The sequence below is a fragment of the Thalassophryne amazonica genome, chromosome 3 (genome assembly GCF_902500255.1).
Source record: "Thalassophryne amazonica chromosome 3, fThaAma1.1, whole genome shotgun sequence".
Taxonomy (NCBI): domain Eukaryota; kingdom Metazoa; phylum Chordata; class Actinopteri; order Batrachoidiformes; family Batrachoididae; genus Thalassophryne; species Thalassophryne amazonica.
Window position 1 is genome coordinate 82,152,380 of NC_047105.1, and position 21,566 is coordinate 82,173,945.

General features: G+C 41.5%; 1 protein-coding gene across 2 annotated transcripts in view; it reads right to left on the bottom strand.

The window, feature by feature from the left end:
- Nucleotides 1-391: 391 nt before the first annotated feature.
- cpne5b (copine Vb) overlaps nucleotides 392-21,566 on the bottom strand; it is a 573,316-nt gene continuing 552,141 nt past the window's right edge. For both annotated transcript variants that reach the window (XM_034166971.1, XM_034166972.1), the window contains 3 exons: nucleotides 17,940-17,997; nucleotides 4,757-4,830; nucleotides 392-1,395 (listed from right to left, as the gene is read on the bottom strand). In XM_034166971.1, coding sequence (XP_034022862.1) covers nucleotides 1,204-1,395; nucleotides 4,757-4,830; nucleotides 17,940-17,997 — 324 coding nt within the window. In that variant the 3' untranslated portion in view covers nucleotides 392-1,203. The remainder of the gene's footprint in view (nucleotides 1,396-4,756; nucleotides 4,831-17,939; nucleotides 17,998-21,566) is intronic.

Below are 21,566 nucleotides of genomic sequence, written 5' to 3' on the forward strand. Positions count from 1 at the left end.
ATCATTAGTGATTGATCTCTGCTCCCCTCCACAGCATGTCTTTTTCTTGGTTCTCTCCCTCAGCCCCAACCAGTCCCAGCAGAAGACTGCCCCTCCCTGAGCCTGGTTCTGCTGGAGGTTTCTTCCTGTTAAAAGGGAGTTTTTCCTTCCCACTGTAGCCAAGTGCTTGCTCACAGGGGGTCGTTTTGACCGTTGGGGTTTTACATAATTATTGTATGGCCTTGCCTTACAATATAAAGTGCCTTGGGGCAACTGTTTGTTGTGATTTGGCGCTATATAAAAAAATTGATTGATTGATTGATTGATTGATGATGCCTAAGGACATAAAATACATTTTAAAATGTTCTCTTAGAACCCACAATAGGAATTTTTCACTTCATTCTTGTATATGTGTATATTTTATGGCTTTTATTTTTTGTACTTTTGATGAAAGATATATAAAATTACATAAAAGTGATTGGTAATTATTGAAAACTGAATAAAACTTAGTGAATTCAAGCAAATGTATCAAATTTTCATGCTACTCTGCATAACACTTGGCAATAAATACTGGAATATGGGCATTAAATTCTCATACAACATGCTTTTATAAACAATTACTGAATAAGAAGAGACAAGTTGATCTATGATGGTATGAAAATCTTAATTAATGCTCAGAGTAGTAAATAAACCGCTGCACATTGGTATTCTTATACCATCATAATTACAGAATAGATATTGAAATAATCCCCAAATATAAAATCAAATTCCAGAAGGAAAAAAAGAATATCTTTTAAAAAACAAAACAAAACATTGTTCTAGGCCACAATAATGAAGGTTGGGCAAGGCTTAGGTCAAAGCTCATTAGTTCTGACACAGTTTTATAAACAACCACAGACAGGCACAAACTTTAAGCACAACTTTTTAAAACCACCTGCTGCCAGACTAGATGAGAAACAGTCACTGCCTCAGCGCTGACTGGAAGTTTTTCACCGAGGTCTGGTGCGTTAAATGTTTTCAGCCTCTCTTCAAGAGATACCAGCCAAATACTTAGACCACAGAAAATAAAAAGACTAAACATGGCTCGAGTAGTTGCTGGGAAGCTATGCCAAAAAATTCAACACTCATCCCAGCAAATATGTTCCTTTTCGCACCGGAGACAAGAGGCAGGCAGTTTCATTCTGAGCATGCACTCAGGCTTCAGTCAGAGTGAATGGGCACGCTTCAGATCTGTGTGTAGTGGTGTGCGTGTCCAGGTGGCGTGTAGGGGGGTGGGGCTGGGTTGGGCTTGATCCCTCGACTCTTCATGTAGGAGATAAACTGGTCAGGGATCTCTGCTAGCACATCTTTGGCGAGCCGTGCCATGCTTACCACGTGGTTGCCGGTCCGATCCATGTAGTCTCTGAAGGGAACGAACTGAGGCAGAGGAGATGGAAACATGTTTAAGTGAGGTAGGAACTGCATTCTCAAAGGGCCAGACATAAATGAAAACTAAAAAAAAATTAATTAGGTACAACCTGCTCATTTGATGGTTGTATTATAAGGGAATATGAGGCCTGATTAAATCTCAGGAGTTCAGAAACATAAAACACCACTGATTTGGACTCATTGGGGAGTCCATGGACCCCCGAGGGTTAAACAGCACTGTTTCCTATCACTGAGAAAATGGCATCCAGATTCATGGGAAGAGTGAACCATGCAAAGGTTGTTGCAATTCCTGACAATGTACATCAGTAAATTCATGTTCAAACCTATATTTGACATCAGGATGCTGAATGTTGTTAATCCAGTGCTCCAATGAATAAGTTAGGCATGAGCTAATTGTTCTACTACTTATTGACGAATGGCAACCTGGTCTCATGGCAAGTCGTGATTCAGCAGCATGAAATATACATGAATCTGTTGGTTTGTGATATTGTGACAAAAACTGCCTCATTTTTGTCACGGCAGCACGAATTCATTCCAATTCATTCTAATTCATTCCGTGATGGCTGCACGAAATTAAAAGTGAAGCGCGGGGGGTGGGTGGCTATGGTTAGGGTGGGGGGAAAGCGTAAGATTAGGATATGGTTAAGGTTAGGGTCGAGGGTAGAAGTAGGGTTAGGAATAGTGAGTTAAAAAAAACCCCGTCACGAAAATTTGACTAAATTCGTCATGTGAGCACGAAAAAAAAAATGTGATTCTGGGCTGAATTTTGGTAGTTCTGTCATTTCTATTATTTCAATGCCCTGTGATATTTATTTGAAATGTCAGATAATTGCTTTGATATGGAAGAGTACAATTATTGCCCAGAAAACTGACAGTGTGTACACCATTTAGCATTGCAAACAAGGACAGAGACGGACAGAGAAAAGACTTGGTGTCTGGGAAGTCTGGGAAGGAAAAGGCCTGGATTGTAACAAATACATGGGGATAACACTGTCCTTTGTGCCAGAAGTATATACCACAGAGCAGTATACCTACCTTTTCCGAAGCACAGGAATAAAATTAGCTGCCTTGTGAAACATAAAAAAATTAAAATAAATTCATGAATAAATTAATACATGTCTAAAAGTTGCTGATGTCACTGCCACTCAGTGCTGGGCACAGTTCCGCTAATCTGCTACCCACTGATTAGCAAAGCTAACATTTTCATTAGCGAATTAGCTTTTCAGCTAACTTTGAAAATTATTAAGGGAAAAATTAGCTTCCGCAAAATTTACTTCCGCTAACTTTCAGTCCGCTAACATTTTATTTCTTTATTTTTTTGCTGGTAAAGTGATTAAATTTAACAATCAAATATGTTTGTAAACCCTAAAATCATACGTTAGTTCCTGTTTATGACCGCAGAAAGCTAACTAACACTTCAGGTTCACAGGTCAAAGCACAAAAGCGCCTGTAAGAAGACAAGAAGTTACACTGTGGACAAAAACGATGTGTAAGCAGCTCAAAAGTCAGTTTTTTTTAATTATTTTTTCTGCATTTGTTTTGTCTTTGAATGCAATATGGATGAGCCATAGCTCTGTTAATGGTTTATAAATATAGAATATATAATCATATAATATATATAATAGAGATAAACTGTGACTTCTAATACTGTGATTTACTGCTTTTGATAAAGATGATGGCAGTGTTTGGGGTTTTATTTTTCATTAATTTATTTTTTGTGTGTTTGTTTTGTGTTTGTGATCACCTTAGAATTTACCCAGCAGCCCCTGCGCTGATTAAACTCAAAACTGTCTTATCAGTAGCCGACAGTGTATCAAGTCAATAGTGTGCGTTAATTGAGAGAGTAGTGACATGATGAGTTAAAAAAAAAAAATCGCTCACGTGACTCATGGTGCCATCCTGGTTCCAAATTAGCATTTGCTGTTAATCTGTCTGCAATCCAGCTATTTTATTTATTTAATTGCTGAAAATGCCGGGTTGCTGTGCATTTGGATGCACAAATAGACACAACAAGGGCTTCAAGATGTACAGATTACCTTCAGATCCGAATAGAAGAAACATTTGGGAAAATAAAGTCAGCTGTGTGGGATGGAAGCCGACATCATCAAAGCTTTGAGAGGTAAATTTATTGTTCAGTCCCATGTACAAAAAACTCACCTAAACCGTCATCGTATAAACCAGATATTCGCAGTCACCGGACAAAAAAAGTCCCAAAGTTTTTGTACTGTTTTCCGTGTAATAAACACCATGTATAATGGATTTTGTATAACGGATGTTTTGCCCACATCGGCTAAAATGTCCCGTCCGATCACAACGTATTTCCATTAAAAACCCCAAGCCATCTGGACGTGCAACGTAACAGAGGTACAAATTAAAGTTCAGTGCTGACACTCGCCGATTTGAGGAAAGTGCGACCAGAGTCATTTCTGTGATTAAAAGTCCAACCGTTTTATTTTTTTTCATATCGTACTCAGATTCAGACCCGCAGCCTGGACGTGCACCTGTTAAATCAGACACAAAAGGCTGTGATTTGGCACTTCTCAGCTTTGACTCCTTTGTCTGCCATCATATTATAATAGTTTTTGCAGTGCACACGTTGATTAAAAATGGATCAGAAAAATCCGCAACTTTACAGCGTGAAATCGGTAAAAGACGAAAATGTACAGCTTACCTTTGATTTGGAGGTGATGAATGTAGAAAGAAAAGCTTGTTGAGGGTCAAATTAGTCCAGAATAAAGCTTAATCCAGAGACTGAGAACTTTAAACTGTCACGCACGTCACTGCATGACACAGAGTTACAGAGCTGCAGATGCATAGATCAGGCTTTAAATTAATTAAATCATCATAAATTGTAAATTTTTGTCAATTTGAAAGCTTAATTATTTTAATATTTATTTTGATAGCACCTGTACCTGGATGTGTTGTTATATGTGGTTAAATGTTTTAAAAAAAAAAGGTTCATTCAGTAGTTCAGAGCAGTTGGAACCAAAACGGCGCCATGTTCTGAGTTGACGCCACTCACTCAATTAAGGCACACTGGTTAATACTAAAAGTTAGCAATTAGGAATAGCTTCTGCTAAATTTTTTTTACCTGTTTATCTGTTTGCTCATCACTGATGTAGGAAAGTAAGAATTTTTAGCTTTATGGACTTGGAAGCAAGCCATAATTTATTATAGCGCCACCCACAGTTCTACAGTAGCAATTACTCACACTGATTAAATTTATCTCTCTAAGGTGATGGCAGCTTTAGAAATGGATGAGATGTTTTTATTCCAAGCTTCATTCTCATTTTTATGGTGATTTGTGTTGTGTGCAATCTGTTCCTTTTATGCTGTGAAGGTCAGTTACCTGAACAATGTCTCTCTCTGCCAGTTTTCCCCTGGATGAGATCCTAATGTCGTCTCCATCCAGCTCCACCATAGCTGCAAGTTCACACACACACACACACACACACACACACACACACACACACACACACACACACACACACACACACACACACACACACACACACACACACACACACACACACACACACACACACACGTAAGTGGTAAACTGCAGATGCAACAATTGAATTATCATACATCACCTAATGCTGCAATCTTCTGCTTTAGCAGTGGTGCAGCAGAGAGGACCTTCAGTTATGCAGCTGTAATATGTCTTCATTGCACGTCTGATCAACTAGCGAGTCTTTTATTATAGCGTGTGCAAGATTTAGAATCACTCGTATTAATCACTATACATTCACCAGTTAACCTTGATGGTTTATTCTGCAATCATTTCTGCATCCACCTACACATTTCCTCTTTTCGTAGAGATAGAGTGTGTGCTGTAATTTTCTCTCATATATTTGTCAGAATTTGTGCCAGAGGGCTTCGCATAGACTGCAAACAAGAACAGACAGATTGGGGCAAATTGAAATGTAATTTAATAGAGCATGTTTTACTGTATTAACACAACGAGCCTCATGCAAGAATACTTTAATAAGGGCCCCTTCACACATAGTGCGAATTTGGTGAAATTGTGCATGAAGTGCACATGAAGCAAGAATCGTATGCAAAATGTGTAAAATCATTGCTGCTTGAACGCCTCGCACACCTGTTGCTACAACTATTTGCGCACACCAGCGGCTGAAAGACAGAGCATGCGCTGTGAGAGCCCATTCAGTCCCTCTCTTGACAGGTGTTGGCCAAATTCCAGCTGACACAAACATCTAACACCGCTCGTTTGACACTTAGAAAATGTGTGGCCATTTGCACTATCATCACGAAAACAGACTGCAGGCAATCACTGTCAAGTTGGATGGGAAATTTGTCTAAGTGGCCCACGAGTGTGGCGTTGCAAAAAGCCACACACGTGGTGCATGTGTCTCGCATGTGTTCTGCGCTCCCACCCCCCCGCTCCCCCAACACATCTGGCATGCCGGGGGTGGGGGGGTGGGGCACTTGCATAAAATGCTTATATGTATATACAGATCTGATCACATCGGGGCCGGACAGTGAGGTCTGATTGCACACAGCACGGGGAGGTGCATGTCAGCTGATCGCAGCACACTGACAGCTTGATGGCAGCTCAGTGCACACATTACAAACACAGACATAGTCCAGGTACTCTGTGGATATACCCAAAACAAATTGCAACAGTTTTTGCATATACAATTCCTTTATCTAGAAACATGCAAAAAGAACATAGAAAAAGTTTACCTAGATACACTGAGTGGAACACATTGAAATTTACATGTGTATGTTGGCTGTTTTTACCCTATTGATGAAATTTCTAAAACAGTCATTTACTACACTATTATCACACTGTGAGCTTTTGTTGCAGATCAGAACATGCTAAAACGTTGTGTAAGGTCACCCAAAACATTTGTTTCTCTTTTTGTTGCTCAGGTTCACAGGTAACAGAGGTACAAATTAAAGTTCAGGTCGTCTGCAAGTGATTTAGCACCAGGTTCTACACAAACATGAGGTGCGAGGGAGGAGAGGGGCGGCTGCATATCCGGCCGCGCCCCAGTCCAGTCACAAGCAGCTCTGGTCACCGGGCCCCCCCTGGGGGGGAGGCCCAGCTATCAGGGGCCAACCAAAAATCCACAGCACTTCAGTATCGCTTTGTCTAGGCAGGATTCTGACTTAGAGGCGTTTAGTCATAATCCCACAGATGGTAGCTTCGTATAGACCCTCGGTCAAGTGATATCCTGCATACCACAAAACCAAACCAACAACTGATCTGAGAAACGACACAAGACAGTAGATTAACCCCACATATAGCCCTCCATCACAAGCGCAAACACAGTGCAATTGGGCATATGCGCCACTCCATGGCACAGAGCCCAACTACGCATGCAGTCACAAAGTTCTTCTGAAAAACTGGAGTGATCTGAATTCTGTTGGATGAATATGGGTGTGTGTGGAGACAATTCACCTCTTTCACAATGTGATAGATCTTAACGATGCGCTGTTACGAGCAATAGCGCGCAGCAACACGGAACACTATTCTTGACCGTCCGTAAAGGTTCCTGATAATTCTCCAGCAACACGTGCCATTAATCGTAACGTGTGGTAACAGGTTGCAGCAGTTCCTGAGGACACCTGATGCCTCTGCCCCGAATCATCACATTCATGATCAGCGGCCAAGAATGTGTACTTCATGGCATTCGTGACTTGTCGTCGTTATGTGTAAACGCAGTAACACCCTCCCCAAGTGAGTCGTTCTGCATGATCTGCCTTTTGCTTGGTGGACTTGACGAATCCCAGGAACTCCAGCTCTGACACTGCTTGAATAAATCGAGCATGCTTTAGTTCGTCCACCTTGCCATAATCACTGGACTCAGGATCCTTGCCCTCTGCCGCACTGACAAGCGCAACCCTCAACCTATCAAATCGCTTGAACACAGACACACGCCATATCCGTTTGTTTTAAAATTAATTACTTTAGTTAATTAATTTGGTTTATTTGTTAAATATGTGATATTATTGAATAACTAATATTTTGCTATATTTTCCAGTATTTCTTTTTCTTTCTTTTTTATTTTTATTTTTTGATAACTCTCACATCCGAGGGGGCGGGGTTGATGACGTGAGGGGGCGTTGCCCCCAAACGCCCCCTCGTGGCGCCGGGTCTGACCCATCAGCTCTATTTGACACTGTAAATATCCTGAGACCAGCCAACAAATCTACACTCGGAGATGCATTGTGGTCCCAAGACGTTGCTGGTTTGTCTGGGCCAACTGAGGCAGTGCATTGTATTTTGGATGGTGGGGCATTGTTGCATCTGACCCCTTGGACAAGAGGCGCAACATGGGAGAAGATCCTTCAACAGTATAAACAGTCCTTCAAAGGTATGGCAAAGCTATTGTCGTGTTTGATGATGACAGTGATGCCCCAAGAACCAAAGACTGTGCACATCTGAGAAGAAGTGGTGGTAAAGTTGGAGAAGCAGTACATGTCATCCCAAGCATGACCCTTCAGAGCAAAAAGGACGAGTTCCTCTCCAACAAACAGAACAAACAGCGGTTCATAGCATTGCTGTCCCAAACCCTGGAACAGATTGGCTGTGAAGTTCACCAGGCAAAAGGAGATACTGATCTACTGATGGTCCAAACAGCCATAACATCAGCAGCAAGGCAGAAGACAGTTTTTGATGCAAATGTTACAGACCTTCTTGTGCTCCTTATCTATCATGCCAAAAGTGCCAACTTCAAAGTCTTCTTCAAGCCAGAGACAAAGAAACATGCCTAGAAAGGTGCCAGATGTTAGAACATTATGTCTCTGTGAGTCCTGCTTGGTGATTCCATTTCTGAAAATATTATTTTCCTCCATGTGATTATTGGCTGTGATACAACCTCGGAAGTATTTTGGCTTGGAATGAAAGTAGCTTTCACGAAAATTAAAACCAGTAGCCTATTTCAGGACCAAGCACGGATGTTCATGAGAAATAGAGTATCCAAAGAGGATACTGCCAAGGCAGGAGAAACAGCTCTGGTATGCTTGTACAATGGAAAACCTGGACAAGGAATCAATGACCTGAGATTTCAATGGTTTTGCACCAAAACTTCATCCAGTACAGTTCCAGTTCAGCCTTGCTCCCTAACACCTACAGCAGCTGCAGCCAAATATCACAGCCTGAGAGTGTACCAGCAAGTCCAAGAGTGGAAAGAAGATGACTGTCATGTGTCACCTGCAGAGTGGGGCTGGAAGGTGGTGGAAGGAAAAGTTCCACCCATTATGACAGATCTCCAACCTGCTCCTAGTAAACCATTGGAAAACATTTGATGTAACTGCAAATCAGGATGCAATACCATGCGCTGTTCTTGCTGCAAGCATGGAATAGTTTGTTCTTTGGCATGTTCTGACTGTGGAGGTGTTTGTGCCAATATGGCACGTGTATCAGAGGAGACCGATTCTGAGTCTGACAGTGACAACAAAGTTTTATTGAGGGGCACTTTCAAGCCAACTGAAAGAAGCCTTGAAATGAGAAAACTTTTTCTTTATTTCTTGCTTTGTTTCATTTGAGATGGTCATTTTCATTGTTCAGTAATGAGTCACTTATGTTTCACAGCATGGTGTTTGTTAAATAGTGAAAATGCATACTTACAAGATTTTACTGTGTACTGGATTCTCTTCATGTAATGATAGAAATAACATAAAATGATTTATTAGCTTATTCCACTTTTTCAGTGTTTTTTTTACCTAGTTAACAAGGGATTTAAAGAAGTAGAAACTTTAGCTGTTGTATTTCACATTGTACTAGTCAGAACCGTATATAGGAATGTGAAAGGGGGGGGTTCAAATCCTTGAGATGGGGTTCCAGTGTGCCGCAGGGCCCCTGGTGGGGTCGAGGGGCAACGCCCTTGTGGGGGGCTCAGGGGAGCGAAGCCCCCCGAAGCAGAAGCTTTTTGAGGATTTCAAGGGGTAAAAAGCTACATAAATTTCATTTGAAACCCAAAATGTATCATTTTAGGAAATACATTTTTATATACAAATAGTGTTGTATGGCTGGGGGGGCCTGGCTGCCTTTTGTTTCTGTCTTCTGTGCTGTCTTTTGTTTTTCCTTCCAGATGGTACGCGTTTAGGACTGAGTGGCTGTGTGGCTGAGTTTTCAGGACCTCACCCTGATTACCTGAGGCTGATCATGTGCAGCTCGTCAGGACTCACAGCTGTGGTGCATCTACACGGATTGGAGCATGGTGGCATTTAAGTCTGGAGTACACAGTGTGTATTTGCCAGAGACTCGACCTTGTGACCAGACGGGTGAGATCGTCGTCTTGAGAACCATCTCATCATCAGTGGATGCAGGGAACGTCCAGGTTTGATGCATGGTCTGTGAAAGAGGAGGGGGTAAGGTCTCACGCTCGTCAGCACACTTCCTGAGGTACGTTAGGTTTTGTGACTAACATTTGTACAGTCAGTAAATGTGGTGTCCCTCACACCTTATTACACTCAACAAAAATATAAATGCAACACTTTTGGTTTTGCTCCCATTTTGTATGGGATGAACTCAAAGATCTAAAACTTTTTCCACATACACAATATCACCATTTCCCTCAAATATTGTTCACAAACCAGTCTAAATCTGTGATAGTGAGCACTTCTCCTTTGCTGAGATAATCCATCCCACCTCACAGGTGTGCCATATCAAGATGCTGATTAGACACCATGATTAGTGCACAGGTGTGCCTTAGACTGCCCACAATAAAAGGCCACTCTGAAAGGTGCAGTTTTATCACACAGCACAATGCCACAGATGTCGCAAGATTTGAGGGAGCGTGCAATTGGCATGCTGACAGCAGGAATGTCAACCAGAGCTGTTGCTCGTGTATTGAATGTTCATTTCTCTACCATAAGCCATCTCCAAAGGCGTTTCAGAGAATTTGGCAGTACATCCGACCAGCCTCACAACCGCAGACCACGTGTAACCACACCAGCCCAGGACCTCCACATCCAGCATGTTCACCTCCAAGATCGTCTGAGACCAGCCACTCGGACAGCTGCTGAAACAATCGGTTTGCATAACCAAAGAATTTCTGCACAAATTGTCAGAAACCGTCTCAGGGAAGCTCATCTGCATGCTTGTCGTCCTCATCAGGGTCTCGACCTGACTCTAGTTCATCGTCGTAACCGACTTGAGTGGGCAAATGCTCACATTCGCTGGCGTTTGGCACGTTGGAGAGGTGTTCTCTTCACGGATGAATCCCGGTTCACACTGTCCAGGGCAGATGGCAGACAGCGTGTGTGGCGTCGTGTGGGTGAGCGGTTTTCTGATGTCAATGTTGTGGATCGAGTGGCCCATGGTGGCGGTGGGGTTATGGTATGGGCAGGCGTCTGTTATGGACGAAGAACACAGGTGCATTTTATTGATGGCATTTTGAATGCACAGAGATACCGTGACGAGATCCTGAGGCCCATTGTTGTGCCATACATCCAAGAACATCACCTCATGTTGCAGCAGGATAATGCATGGCCCCATGTTGCAAGGATCTGTACACAATTCTTGGAAGCTGAAAATGTCCCAGTTCTTGTTCCATTGAGCATGTTTGGGATGCTCTGCACCGGCGTATACGACAGCATGTACCAGTTCCTGCCAATATCCAGCAACTTCGCACAGCCATTGAAGAGGAGTGGACCAACATTCCACAGGCCACAATTGACAACCTGATCAACTCTATGCGAAGGAGATGTGTTGCACTGCATGAGGCAAATGGTGGTCACACCAGATACTGACTGGTATCCCCCCAATAAAACAAAACTGCACCTTTCAGAGTGGCCTTTTATTGTGGACATTCTAAGGCACACCTGTGCACTAATCATGGTGTCGAAACAGCATCTTGATATGGCACACCTGTGAGGTGGGATGGATTATCTCAGCAAAGGAGAAGTGCTCACTATCACAGATTTAGACTGGTTTGTGAACAATATTTGAGGGAAATGGTGATATTGTGTATGTGGAAAAAGTTTTAGATCTTTGAGTTCATCTCATACAAAATGGGAGCAAAACCAAAAGTGTTGCGTTTATATTTTTGTTGAGTGAGCTGTTATGTTAGTCGTTTAATCAGCTTCCACTGCAGTTGAGTTTGTGAACAGGGTGTTCCATGCCTGCAGGGTGGGAAGCTGATTAGTAATTAAGCCAGGAAGTGTTTGCTGTTTGTGAACACCTTTGAGCGGTCTCTCTGTGTGTGGAGTGTGGACTCACATGATGATTTCTTCTTTCACAGACTCAGTTTTCCGCGGCCACCTGGGGGGTGTCGGCGGGGTCCTTGGGTCCGGACAGTTTCTGGCTCTGGACCGTTTATGCTGCTGGGAGCGCACCGTTTCACCACCTCGCCAGTCCGCGCACTCCTTTGTTATATTTTTCCACATCACTGCTATGTAATTAAATTTAGTTATCCTTTGTACTGTGCTCTGCTTATTTCATACTGGGTCCTTCAAACGCTGGTCGGTTCTCCGGGCTGCGTCCGACACATAACAAATAGTCCTTGCTTGGGATTGTATCAGTTGCCATAAGAACCACCCAGGAAGAACCAAGATAACATTAATGCAAACTTTATACCTGCCTGTCGGTTGCGAATGACGCCACCGACAGGCGTGAAAAAACTCACACATTTGCACGAAGGTTCAAGCTTGGCTGATGCAAGCGCACATGATTCAAATCCATATAGTTTTTGCAAAAAATAAAAAGGTAGGATAGTTTTCTAACAGACCTCGTATTTAGCGGTATTAATATTCGTGTTTACATTATGAATATGTACGTATATGTACGTTATGTATTAAAATAGCGGTATTTAATTTGGCGACCTTGTTTAACTCGCGAAATTCCCATAATAAATCCCACACGAATATTTGCACCTTTACAGTATTTGCAACAGGAAGGAGAAGCTCCCTTTATTTTTCAGCTTATATATACAAACATGTTTTTACAAACCAGACAAGTGTAATTGTGTGTCTACATGGGTATTTACAAGCCTACTAATCTGTTTGATAGAGGAGGATAGGGACCAGGGAGCAAAAATTCTCAACCCCCATGGGAAAAGTTTATCTAGCAGTTTCTCCTTTCATCACTTAAGGGATTACTCTGGCAGAGGAAATTGAAACTTGAGGGTGTGTGATAATAGCTGTGTAACAGTTAGTGCTTGTTGCTTATTATCAATGAAAAGAAAATACATAACGTTGATATCCAGATCAGAAAAAAATCAGCAGAATTCTCGGGGGGGGGGGGGGGGTCGGTTGAACCACTGAACCCCCTCTATATACGGGCATGCTAGTAAGCAAAACAGGCATTATGTGTGGGATGCCCATTGGCCCATTGGATAACTGATTTTTAATTTATTCTAGGCCCACATAGCATTTAAATAAAACTTCACATGCCTGCTCGTTTGTCATTTGTATAGATCATAACTTTTTTTTTTTATGATTTAGAGTACTTATATGTGATGTCACCCAAAAGCAATCTCTTCCAACGTTGCAGTAATGTGCAAAAATCATCAAATTCCGAATGTCTCATTCATTTTGTAATTTCATCCTGTTCCACTCAATATATTATGGTAAACTTTGATATGTTATTTTACATGTATTGACCTGTCAAACCTACTTTATTTCATTTCTGTTGCAATTTGTTTTGGGTAGGTTGTATATTTCCCATAGATTGCCTGAACTAACACCACCACGACGATATCTACATACGCAATTACATAACAAGTAACGAAAATGAATGACCACATAACACAGAGAGTGACACGTTGGTCTGGGCGCTGAATGGATGGGGGGCGTGTCCGCTCACAGGCACGGCTGTAAAGATCTCTTCTCCTGGATACCCCAGCTTGAGAACATGTTCCTTGTTTGGAGGAACATGAACTAACAACATTTCTCTGTGAGGCGCGTGTCTCTGCCTGCTGTCATGTGGAAAACATCTTTTGCCTTTGTGTCGGGCTGCAGCGGCTGTGCTCACAGTGCACCTCCTCCAATCCCGTGAGTGGCATTTTTTTAAAATGTAACCAGGGTTATATTGTGTCCCCTTTTACGAGGTCTCTTAGATAATAAACCGACCCTTTTATTTTTTTTTTTAACTATATGGATTTGAATGACATGCGATTACACCAATCATGCTTGAACCCTCATGCGCATGCATGAGTTTTTTCACGTGTGTCGGTGACGTCATTTCCCTGTGGGCAGGCCTTGAGTGAGATGTGGTCCCGCCCTCTCGGCTGAATTCCTTTGTTTCACACGCTGCTCGAGACGGCGCGCGTTGCTTTATCAAAAAAAATTTCTGGACCTGTGAGGAATATCCGAGTGGACACTATTCGAGAAATTAAGCTGGTTTTCTGTGAAACGTTTAACGGCTGATGAGAGATTATGGGGTGTTTCTGTCGGTGTAAGGACTTCCCACGGAGCGGGACGTCCTGCAGCGCTTCCAGGCGCTGTCGTCGGCCTGTTTTGAGCTGAAAACATCCTAATTTAAGGCTTAATTCACCCAGGACATCGTGAGAGAACAGAGAAGATTCAGAAGAGGCCGGCATGAGGAATTTATGCGGACATTCCACTGTTTAAGGACATTTTTTTAATGAAAGACGTACGCGCAAATTCGCCGAGTCGTTTCCGTGACGACTCGGCAAATCTGTGTGCGCCGCGACAGGAAAAACACCTCCGTGTTGAAAACCATTTGTAGAATTCAGGCGGCTTTTAATGGCTTTCAACAAGTGAGTAACTGAGAAATTGTTTAACAGCTTGGGCATGTTCCAACTTGCCCGTTAAGATTTCCAACGGAGGTGTTTTGACATGCGACTCTGCCCGCACGTTCTTTCATTACAAAATGACCGTTAACAATGGAATGTCCGAATAAACTCCTCATGCCGACTTCTTCTGAAAGTTCTCTGTTCTCTGACGACTTACTGCGTTAACAGAGCCTGAAATGTGGAAGTTTTCAACTTGAAACGGCGAGACGCTGCCGCCTCGAAGCGCAGATCGCCGTCAGGCGCCGTGGACCGTCCTTAAAGCGACACTACCAGACCAAAATCTCTCATCAGCCGTTAAAATTTTTACCGAAAACCAGCTGAATTTATTGAATGGTGTCCACTCAGTTGTGCCTTACAGTTTTGAAAAAAATTTTTATCAAACAAAGCAACAGTCTCTGAGCCATTCCTAAACAATGAAAAAAATCGACGAGCGGGTGGACGACTCCTCACTCAAAGACTGCCCACAGGCGAATGACGTAACCGACAGGCGTGAAAAAACTCTCGCATGCCCACGAGGGTTCAAGCATGTCTGATGTAATCACACGTGATTCAAATCCATATGGTTTTTGAAAAAAATAATAAGGTCGGATACTTTTCTAATAGACCTCGTATGTATTATTTATATCAACCCAGTGATATTCACTAATTATACAGCTGTTTTTTATTTAATTGTTCTCCACATCAGCGGCATAATGTGTTCCTGCTCAAAAGACACTATTGTGTGCACGAACCATTGCACTGGGATTGTGCACGCCTGCCCGTCAGCTCGATGTTCGCATAGTTCGCTCATATGAGCTGTTTCGCTGTTAGTCGCCCTGAGTTGTATTTATTCGTACTATGTGTGAAGGGGCCCTTAACGTCTCACATTTCTCCTACCTTTTTCAGTATGATACACTCACATCCAAATAACTGCATAAATTGCATGTGTAAACTCTGTGTAGCCGTGCCACTGTCTACACCTGATCCCAGTCCAGATCTCAGAAATGAAGCAAAGTAGGTCCTGATTAGTACTTGGCTGGGAGACCTCTTGGGAGGACCAGGCGTTGTGTGTGTGTTTTTCCCATGTCCAACTGAAGTTGTGCCAGGAACGGCATCCATCTTAAAACCTGTGCCAGATCTGTACTGGATTTGGTGTGGCCACCCCAAGAATGTGGGAGCAGCCGAAAGCAAACAACAACAAGAACATGTAAATTGTGTGAATTTTGCCTGTTTGCAAATCAGAGCACATTCACAAATAAGAGAGTTGTTCAGTATGTACTGTACATTGGGATCAGAGAGACTGATGAGAGACAATTTTCTTTTTCTGTTTTTGAAGACTACCTTTAAAATCTGCTACAGAGGGACACAGAAGGAAGTTTGTAATTGTTTAATAATAAAAAAGAGGACTTAAGGGACCTGCTGAGGCCAGTGAGTGGGACAAATTAATCAATGTTTTTAATGCTGAAATAAGGAACTGTAGAGTCAGTTCTACCAGGAAGACTCAGATTTGGCTCCTTCCACTGGCAGGATTTGAGAACTTCATACCTCTTTATCATCATGGCTGGCACCTTCTCCAAAGACTGTTTTAATAAATGTTTAACTGCTTCTAGTCTCCTGAGTCTTAATGGAAGAAGCAATAATTTTACAAGCAAAATGCATGAGATACTCTGCGAAGAACAATATGGATTTAGAAAATCTAGGACTACTTCACATGCATTGATGGATTTTGTGGAAAATATAGTGACTGCAGTTGATAATAAACAATATACAGTAGGAATTTTTTTTTGATTTACAGAAAGCGTTTGACACTGTTAACCATGAAATATTACTAACCAAATTACAGAAATATGGAATCAGAGGTCTGGCATATGACTGGATAAATAGTTATTTACATGGTCGGTCTCAATATGTTCAATATAACAACACTGACTCTGAACTCCGGGAAATTACGTGTGGGGTGCCCCAGGGTTCGGTGTTGGGTCCTTTGTTATTTATACTGTATATAAATTATATAAGTTGGGTGTCAAGAGCACTGAGGTGTGTCCTTTTTGCAGATGACACAACTGTGTTGTGCAGTGGTGATAATCTAGCTTTTGGACACTGTGGAAAATGAATTGGATAAATTCAAGGTTTGGTTTGACACTAACAAATTGTCACTCCACCTTGGAAAAACTAAATGTATTATATTTGGAAATAAACTTGTACCTAAATGTAAAAATGTAACCATTAACAATATGGAAATAGAGACAGTAACCGAGAATAAATTCCTAGGTGTTATAATTGATAATAAACTCAGCTGGAAACCACATATAAATTACATAAAATTGAAAATGTCAAAATCTATTGCCATCATGTACAGGGCCAAGGACATACTGTCACAGGAAGGGTTACTTAATTTATATCATTCTTTAATAGCACCATATATGACATATTGTATTGAGTCTTGGGGTAACACAAATCAAACACCAATCAAATGTTTCTCTTACAAAAACGTGCCATTAAAATCATCTGTAACAAACATTATCTTGAGTCAACGCATTCTCTGTTTACGACTTTAAATTTCTTGAAATTCAGAGATTTAGTCGATTACATCACAATACAAACTTTGTACAAAGCTAACAACCAAGCCTTACCACTTCATGTCCAGAACCTGTTCAAGATGAGGGACTCTGAATATAGTTTACGAGGATGTGCTGTATTTAAGAAGCCTCCTATACGCACCAATGTAAAGGGTTTTCGCGTTTCAGTTAAAGGGGTTAAGGTTTGGAACGAATGTCCTGTTGAAATTAGATTATGTGGTTCTTTAGTTTGTTTTAAGAAACATTATAAAAATGTAATAATTTCCGGATATAATGAAAAATATAATTAAATTAAATAATGTATAAATATGATGTATAACCTTGTTAAGGTATGGTATGTATCTGTGGTGTATATATGTATATATAGGAGTGTGAGCAAAAATGAATATGTATTTATGAGTCTGTGTTTTTTGAGCATAAGTGCTAATAGTGTTGGACTTGGACTTTTGGTATGGGGGGTGGGTAACTGATAAGCTTTGCTTCTTCCCACCCCCTTTCAGACACACAGTGCAAATTTTGGTTTTGTTCTGGTTTTGTTTTGATACGTTGTGACTGTGCTGTGTTGCTGAAATTAATTTCATTAATTCATTCATTCATTCAAAATGGATTAAAAAATGTCTGGTCACCTCAAGCTTCACTGTCTGTCATGGAGAAGGGACAAAAGTCTCACCATGGAGATAAATACCGAATTTGGGGGTGGGGCAGTGATCCTCGAATATTTCCCCATTGTGGGACTAATCAATAGAATAACTTGGTGTGACAGAGGAGGCTGCAGAGGATACAGTGACATGGAAACGGATGATCTGCTTTGGCGACCCTAACGGGAGCAGCCAAAAGAAGAAGAAGAATGCTATTGATATGCTGTCTGAATAACTTTAGAATTATAGTACAGTTCAAATTATGGCACTAAACAAGATAACTCCAACATAATTATGACGCCAAATTTATGATGGACACGACTCCTACTACAAATCTGGGCGACTTTTTTTGTATGTTAAAAAAATCAGAATTTGAGAAAATTGGCAAATGCGGCAAGTTCCCTTTAATCAACAGTACACACCAATTGCGAATAATCTGTTTGTAGTTCTTGTATGAAGCCCAGTGATTAATGTAGATGGCACAGCCATGTAGAAACACAGAAGAGAGTATTTGCTTTGTTGCTGCATCTTCTAACGTGTGCACCACATAAAATAATCATAAGATTTAATAATTTTATCCCAACTGAACAATGAAGTCACTTTACCGTCAAACTCAGCCTGACCCACTCCAACAATGATGATAGACATAGGAAGCTTGGCAGCCTGAAGAGAGTGAAAAAGAAAAAATTAAATTTTGCCTGTAATAATATGCGTCTGTCATCCTCTAATCTGCCAAAGGACATTTCTTATTCCCATATGTCTGATGTTTCTAAATCCAGCATTCTGTCATGTGAATGCTCCTTTGCTGTGATCTCTTGATGGTATCGTTTTCACTGAATGCTGGGGAGTGCAGATTAAGTAACACCAGCAATTCTCACTGAGTTACTGGATCTATCTTGGGCGAGAGGTGAAAATCAATCTGATATGTTTCTTCACTTATATTACTTTCACAGTGTGAAAGTTAAATCAAAGTAAAGAATCAGTTTAATGTTGATTTTATCTTTGTGTGAAAACAACTTAAAATCATCTTTCCTCCCAGGATTCCAAGGGAGGCTTGAGAAAAATGCTGACCTTCAAATGCAGAACAAAACAAACAAACACAAAAAGCCCAAACTCTAAAAAGATTATTGAGCTTTGAGAGTCTTGCATGGTAACAAATGGATGGATGCAGTTGTGCACTGGGAGAGGAGAGAAAGGGAGGATGTGCCGACTTCATTCATTACAGCGACCATCCTCATTGGCTTGCTCAGCCACTCCCATGCCACGGCTCAGGTCACACAGCAAGGACAGTATTCTCTACTGTGGTTTCTATAAAAACCAGATGGAAAATAAATGATTTGTACACATGAATCAACTGCACATTTACACATCGCAGCCAACCCTTTGAAACACACGAGTTTAGAGATGAGACTTCATTTCTAATTTCTATTTTTATAAGCACATTCCATGCCTTGTATGACAGTAATGTGAGTGAGTGAGTGAGTGAGTAAGTGAGTGAATCACATCCTTTCAGACAAAACTAAGAATGTCAGCATCTCATTATTTGCCGTCTCACGTTGGTATGCAGACAATGTGATTAACGACTGATCAATATAGGTATTGGGTAACATGTTCAAATATTGATTGACTGATTTTTAAAGCACCTATTATGAATGCAGCTGGTTATGGAAGTACAAACAAACAAATAAGTAATTAAATAAGCAAGTGCAATGCAAATGGAGGTGAAGTAAATGGTGCACTATGATACCTGTTGTAACAAGCGCAACAGGTCAATATATTCGTACAAAATGCCACAATACTCAAACTCGGTCAATAATAAGACTGGTCAGGACCAATCAAGCCAGATCAGCTGCCAACTGCATATGACCATATTACTTAGCCAGCCTGAATTACAAAGAGAAAAAAGACACATGGCCTCTACAGCCACGAGTATTGCATCTTAGGGCCTGGTCACATGGCACATGGCGATAGCTAGACGAAAGATAAAAAGTCACAAAATGTGGAGAAAAGGTGGACGAAAAATCCTGCACCTTTCCCATAACTGAAAAGCCTGTGAATCAACAGCAAAAAAATGAACAACACGAAACTAAGGGCCCTGTCCCACTGGCGTTTAGGAGGATTTGCGGATGGAATGCGCACAAAAGTGGCCCACATCCGCCAAACAACCGCAATAACCGTTTAACATTCCTGTATGAGTTAGCCGCCATCCGAACACGTCCGTGATCATCCGCAGAGGCACGCATGTCCGCAGCCAGGATTTTTGAGCGGCTCAAAAATCCTGCTGCGGATGAGATCCGCATCACTGCCTGAACACATACTGAAGACATACGCAGGACATACACAACCAACGCTCCGCATATCCCCTGTCATCCGCTGATATCCGCAACCGACGGGTTGGCGCGGCTTGGCGGCAGACCGGGACAGCGTGCAAAACAGATATGACGTGTGCCCAGCACGGCCACATCACGGTCGCAAATGGTATGTCGTGCATGCAGACAGAGTGGGCACGGATGAAGCGAGTGCATCATGGCCGCTGTGCCCCTCATGGGGGCCCCTCCACAGTCGCCTTCGCTTCTGTTCCCTGTTACATCCGCTTTTCCTCATGTATTCGCTGATCCACCCTGGGACACTTATCATTTCCGCCCACCTTTGTTGCAGACGCTCAGCTTTTGTCTCCTCATTTCATGCGCAAATCCTCCTAAATGCCAGTGGGACAGGGCCCTAACATCGACCTCAATGCTTTAAACAAAATCAAAACGAAACTTTCACAATGACGTGACCGAAAGAGGGCAGAAAATCTAGTGCAGCCAGCCTTGTCCTCATGTCCGTAATACTTGCAGGTGTGGGATTTTGTTTGTCTTGCCAACAAACACGTGTTCACACGTAGACCAGCCACACACAGCTGGAACATGCGTAAATAGTTAAAGTAGTTGATGAAACATTCTTAACAGTATCGTTTCTGTATGAAAACATTGCTTTTTCGTCCCAAACATGGACGAGTCATCAGCGATACAAGGATGTGTTGTTCAGCTCGTCGAAGCTTTAATTATTTGTTCATTCAGATATCATCAACCTTCGTTCAGTATGTCGGACTTGGAAGGTTGAACGAAGTTGGACAAAAATCAAATGAAACGAAAACGAAATATGGATGAATTGAGGTTGTCGTCGGTATTCGTTCAAATTTTTTAATAGTTTAAAAATTCTGACAAAGTGCCAGCTGCAGGAACAAAGCTGGACAAAGGTTAAACGATGCCTCAGAAAGTCAGCGAAATTCCAGATTTCTTGTTTTGTTTGAGCGTCGTCGTCCTTCGTTAGTGCCGTGTGACCGGTGCTTTACTTGTTTTATAATATATTATTTGACCTCCTTATTTATACAAGTAATGTTGCATCTTGGCATGATATTGTGCAAATAAAAATTGTGATGTATGAATCTTAAAGCTAAGAAGTGATTTTTAATATGAATTAAAATAATGTATAATAAATAAATTATTACTGTGATGTTATTCAAATATGTGTCTTTCAAAAACTCAGAACTAATCAGATAATCTCAATTTATGATAAGAATTTCCATAAAATAAATAAAAAGCACAGGAGGGCCAGTGCATACCAATGTTATTTTTGACTTCTGCACAAGTCACTGACTGTTAAGTCTGACATACATCAATCTATTGTTAACATTCTAACATAAACTGCACCTTAAACACTAAGTGTTGCCATGTATAATGAGCTGCATGGCTATAGTAAAATATTTTCACGAAGCACTTATAAGAATTGATTTTTAAAATTAATGGCAGAAGAGAAATGTACTGTGGTAAATCAAGCAACCTCTTTTTCCATAGCGATGAGAGCAGTTTCTGTCGACATCACATCAGCGGGAATATCAGTGTTCAGCACTACTGCTGTCAGTGCTTGTCCTCCCACGCACATTAGGACACCCAAACACTCAGTCATGCACAGAGAAATGCTCATACACACACATTCTCTGCCTGAGCGATCAACACACATCAAATGCCAGCAAAAATAATCTACTGTGCCCCACTTTTGCTACTCTACTGTCACCCTGACTGTCAGATGAGATCCACCCTAATGAGACAACAAAACAAAATTTCATTCATCAAGTCAAACCAAATCGAGTTGCATTATCTTGCCAAATGTGGGGGCACTATACCCCTCGAATTGCACCACAGATTGAAGATCTAATTGATGAACCCTCTAATGACATCATCCACAGG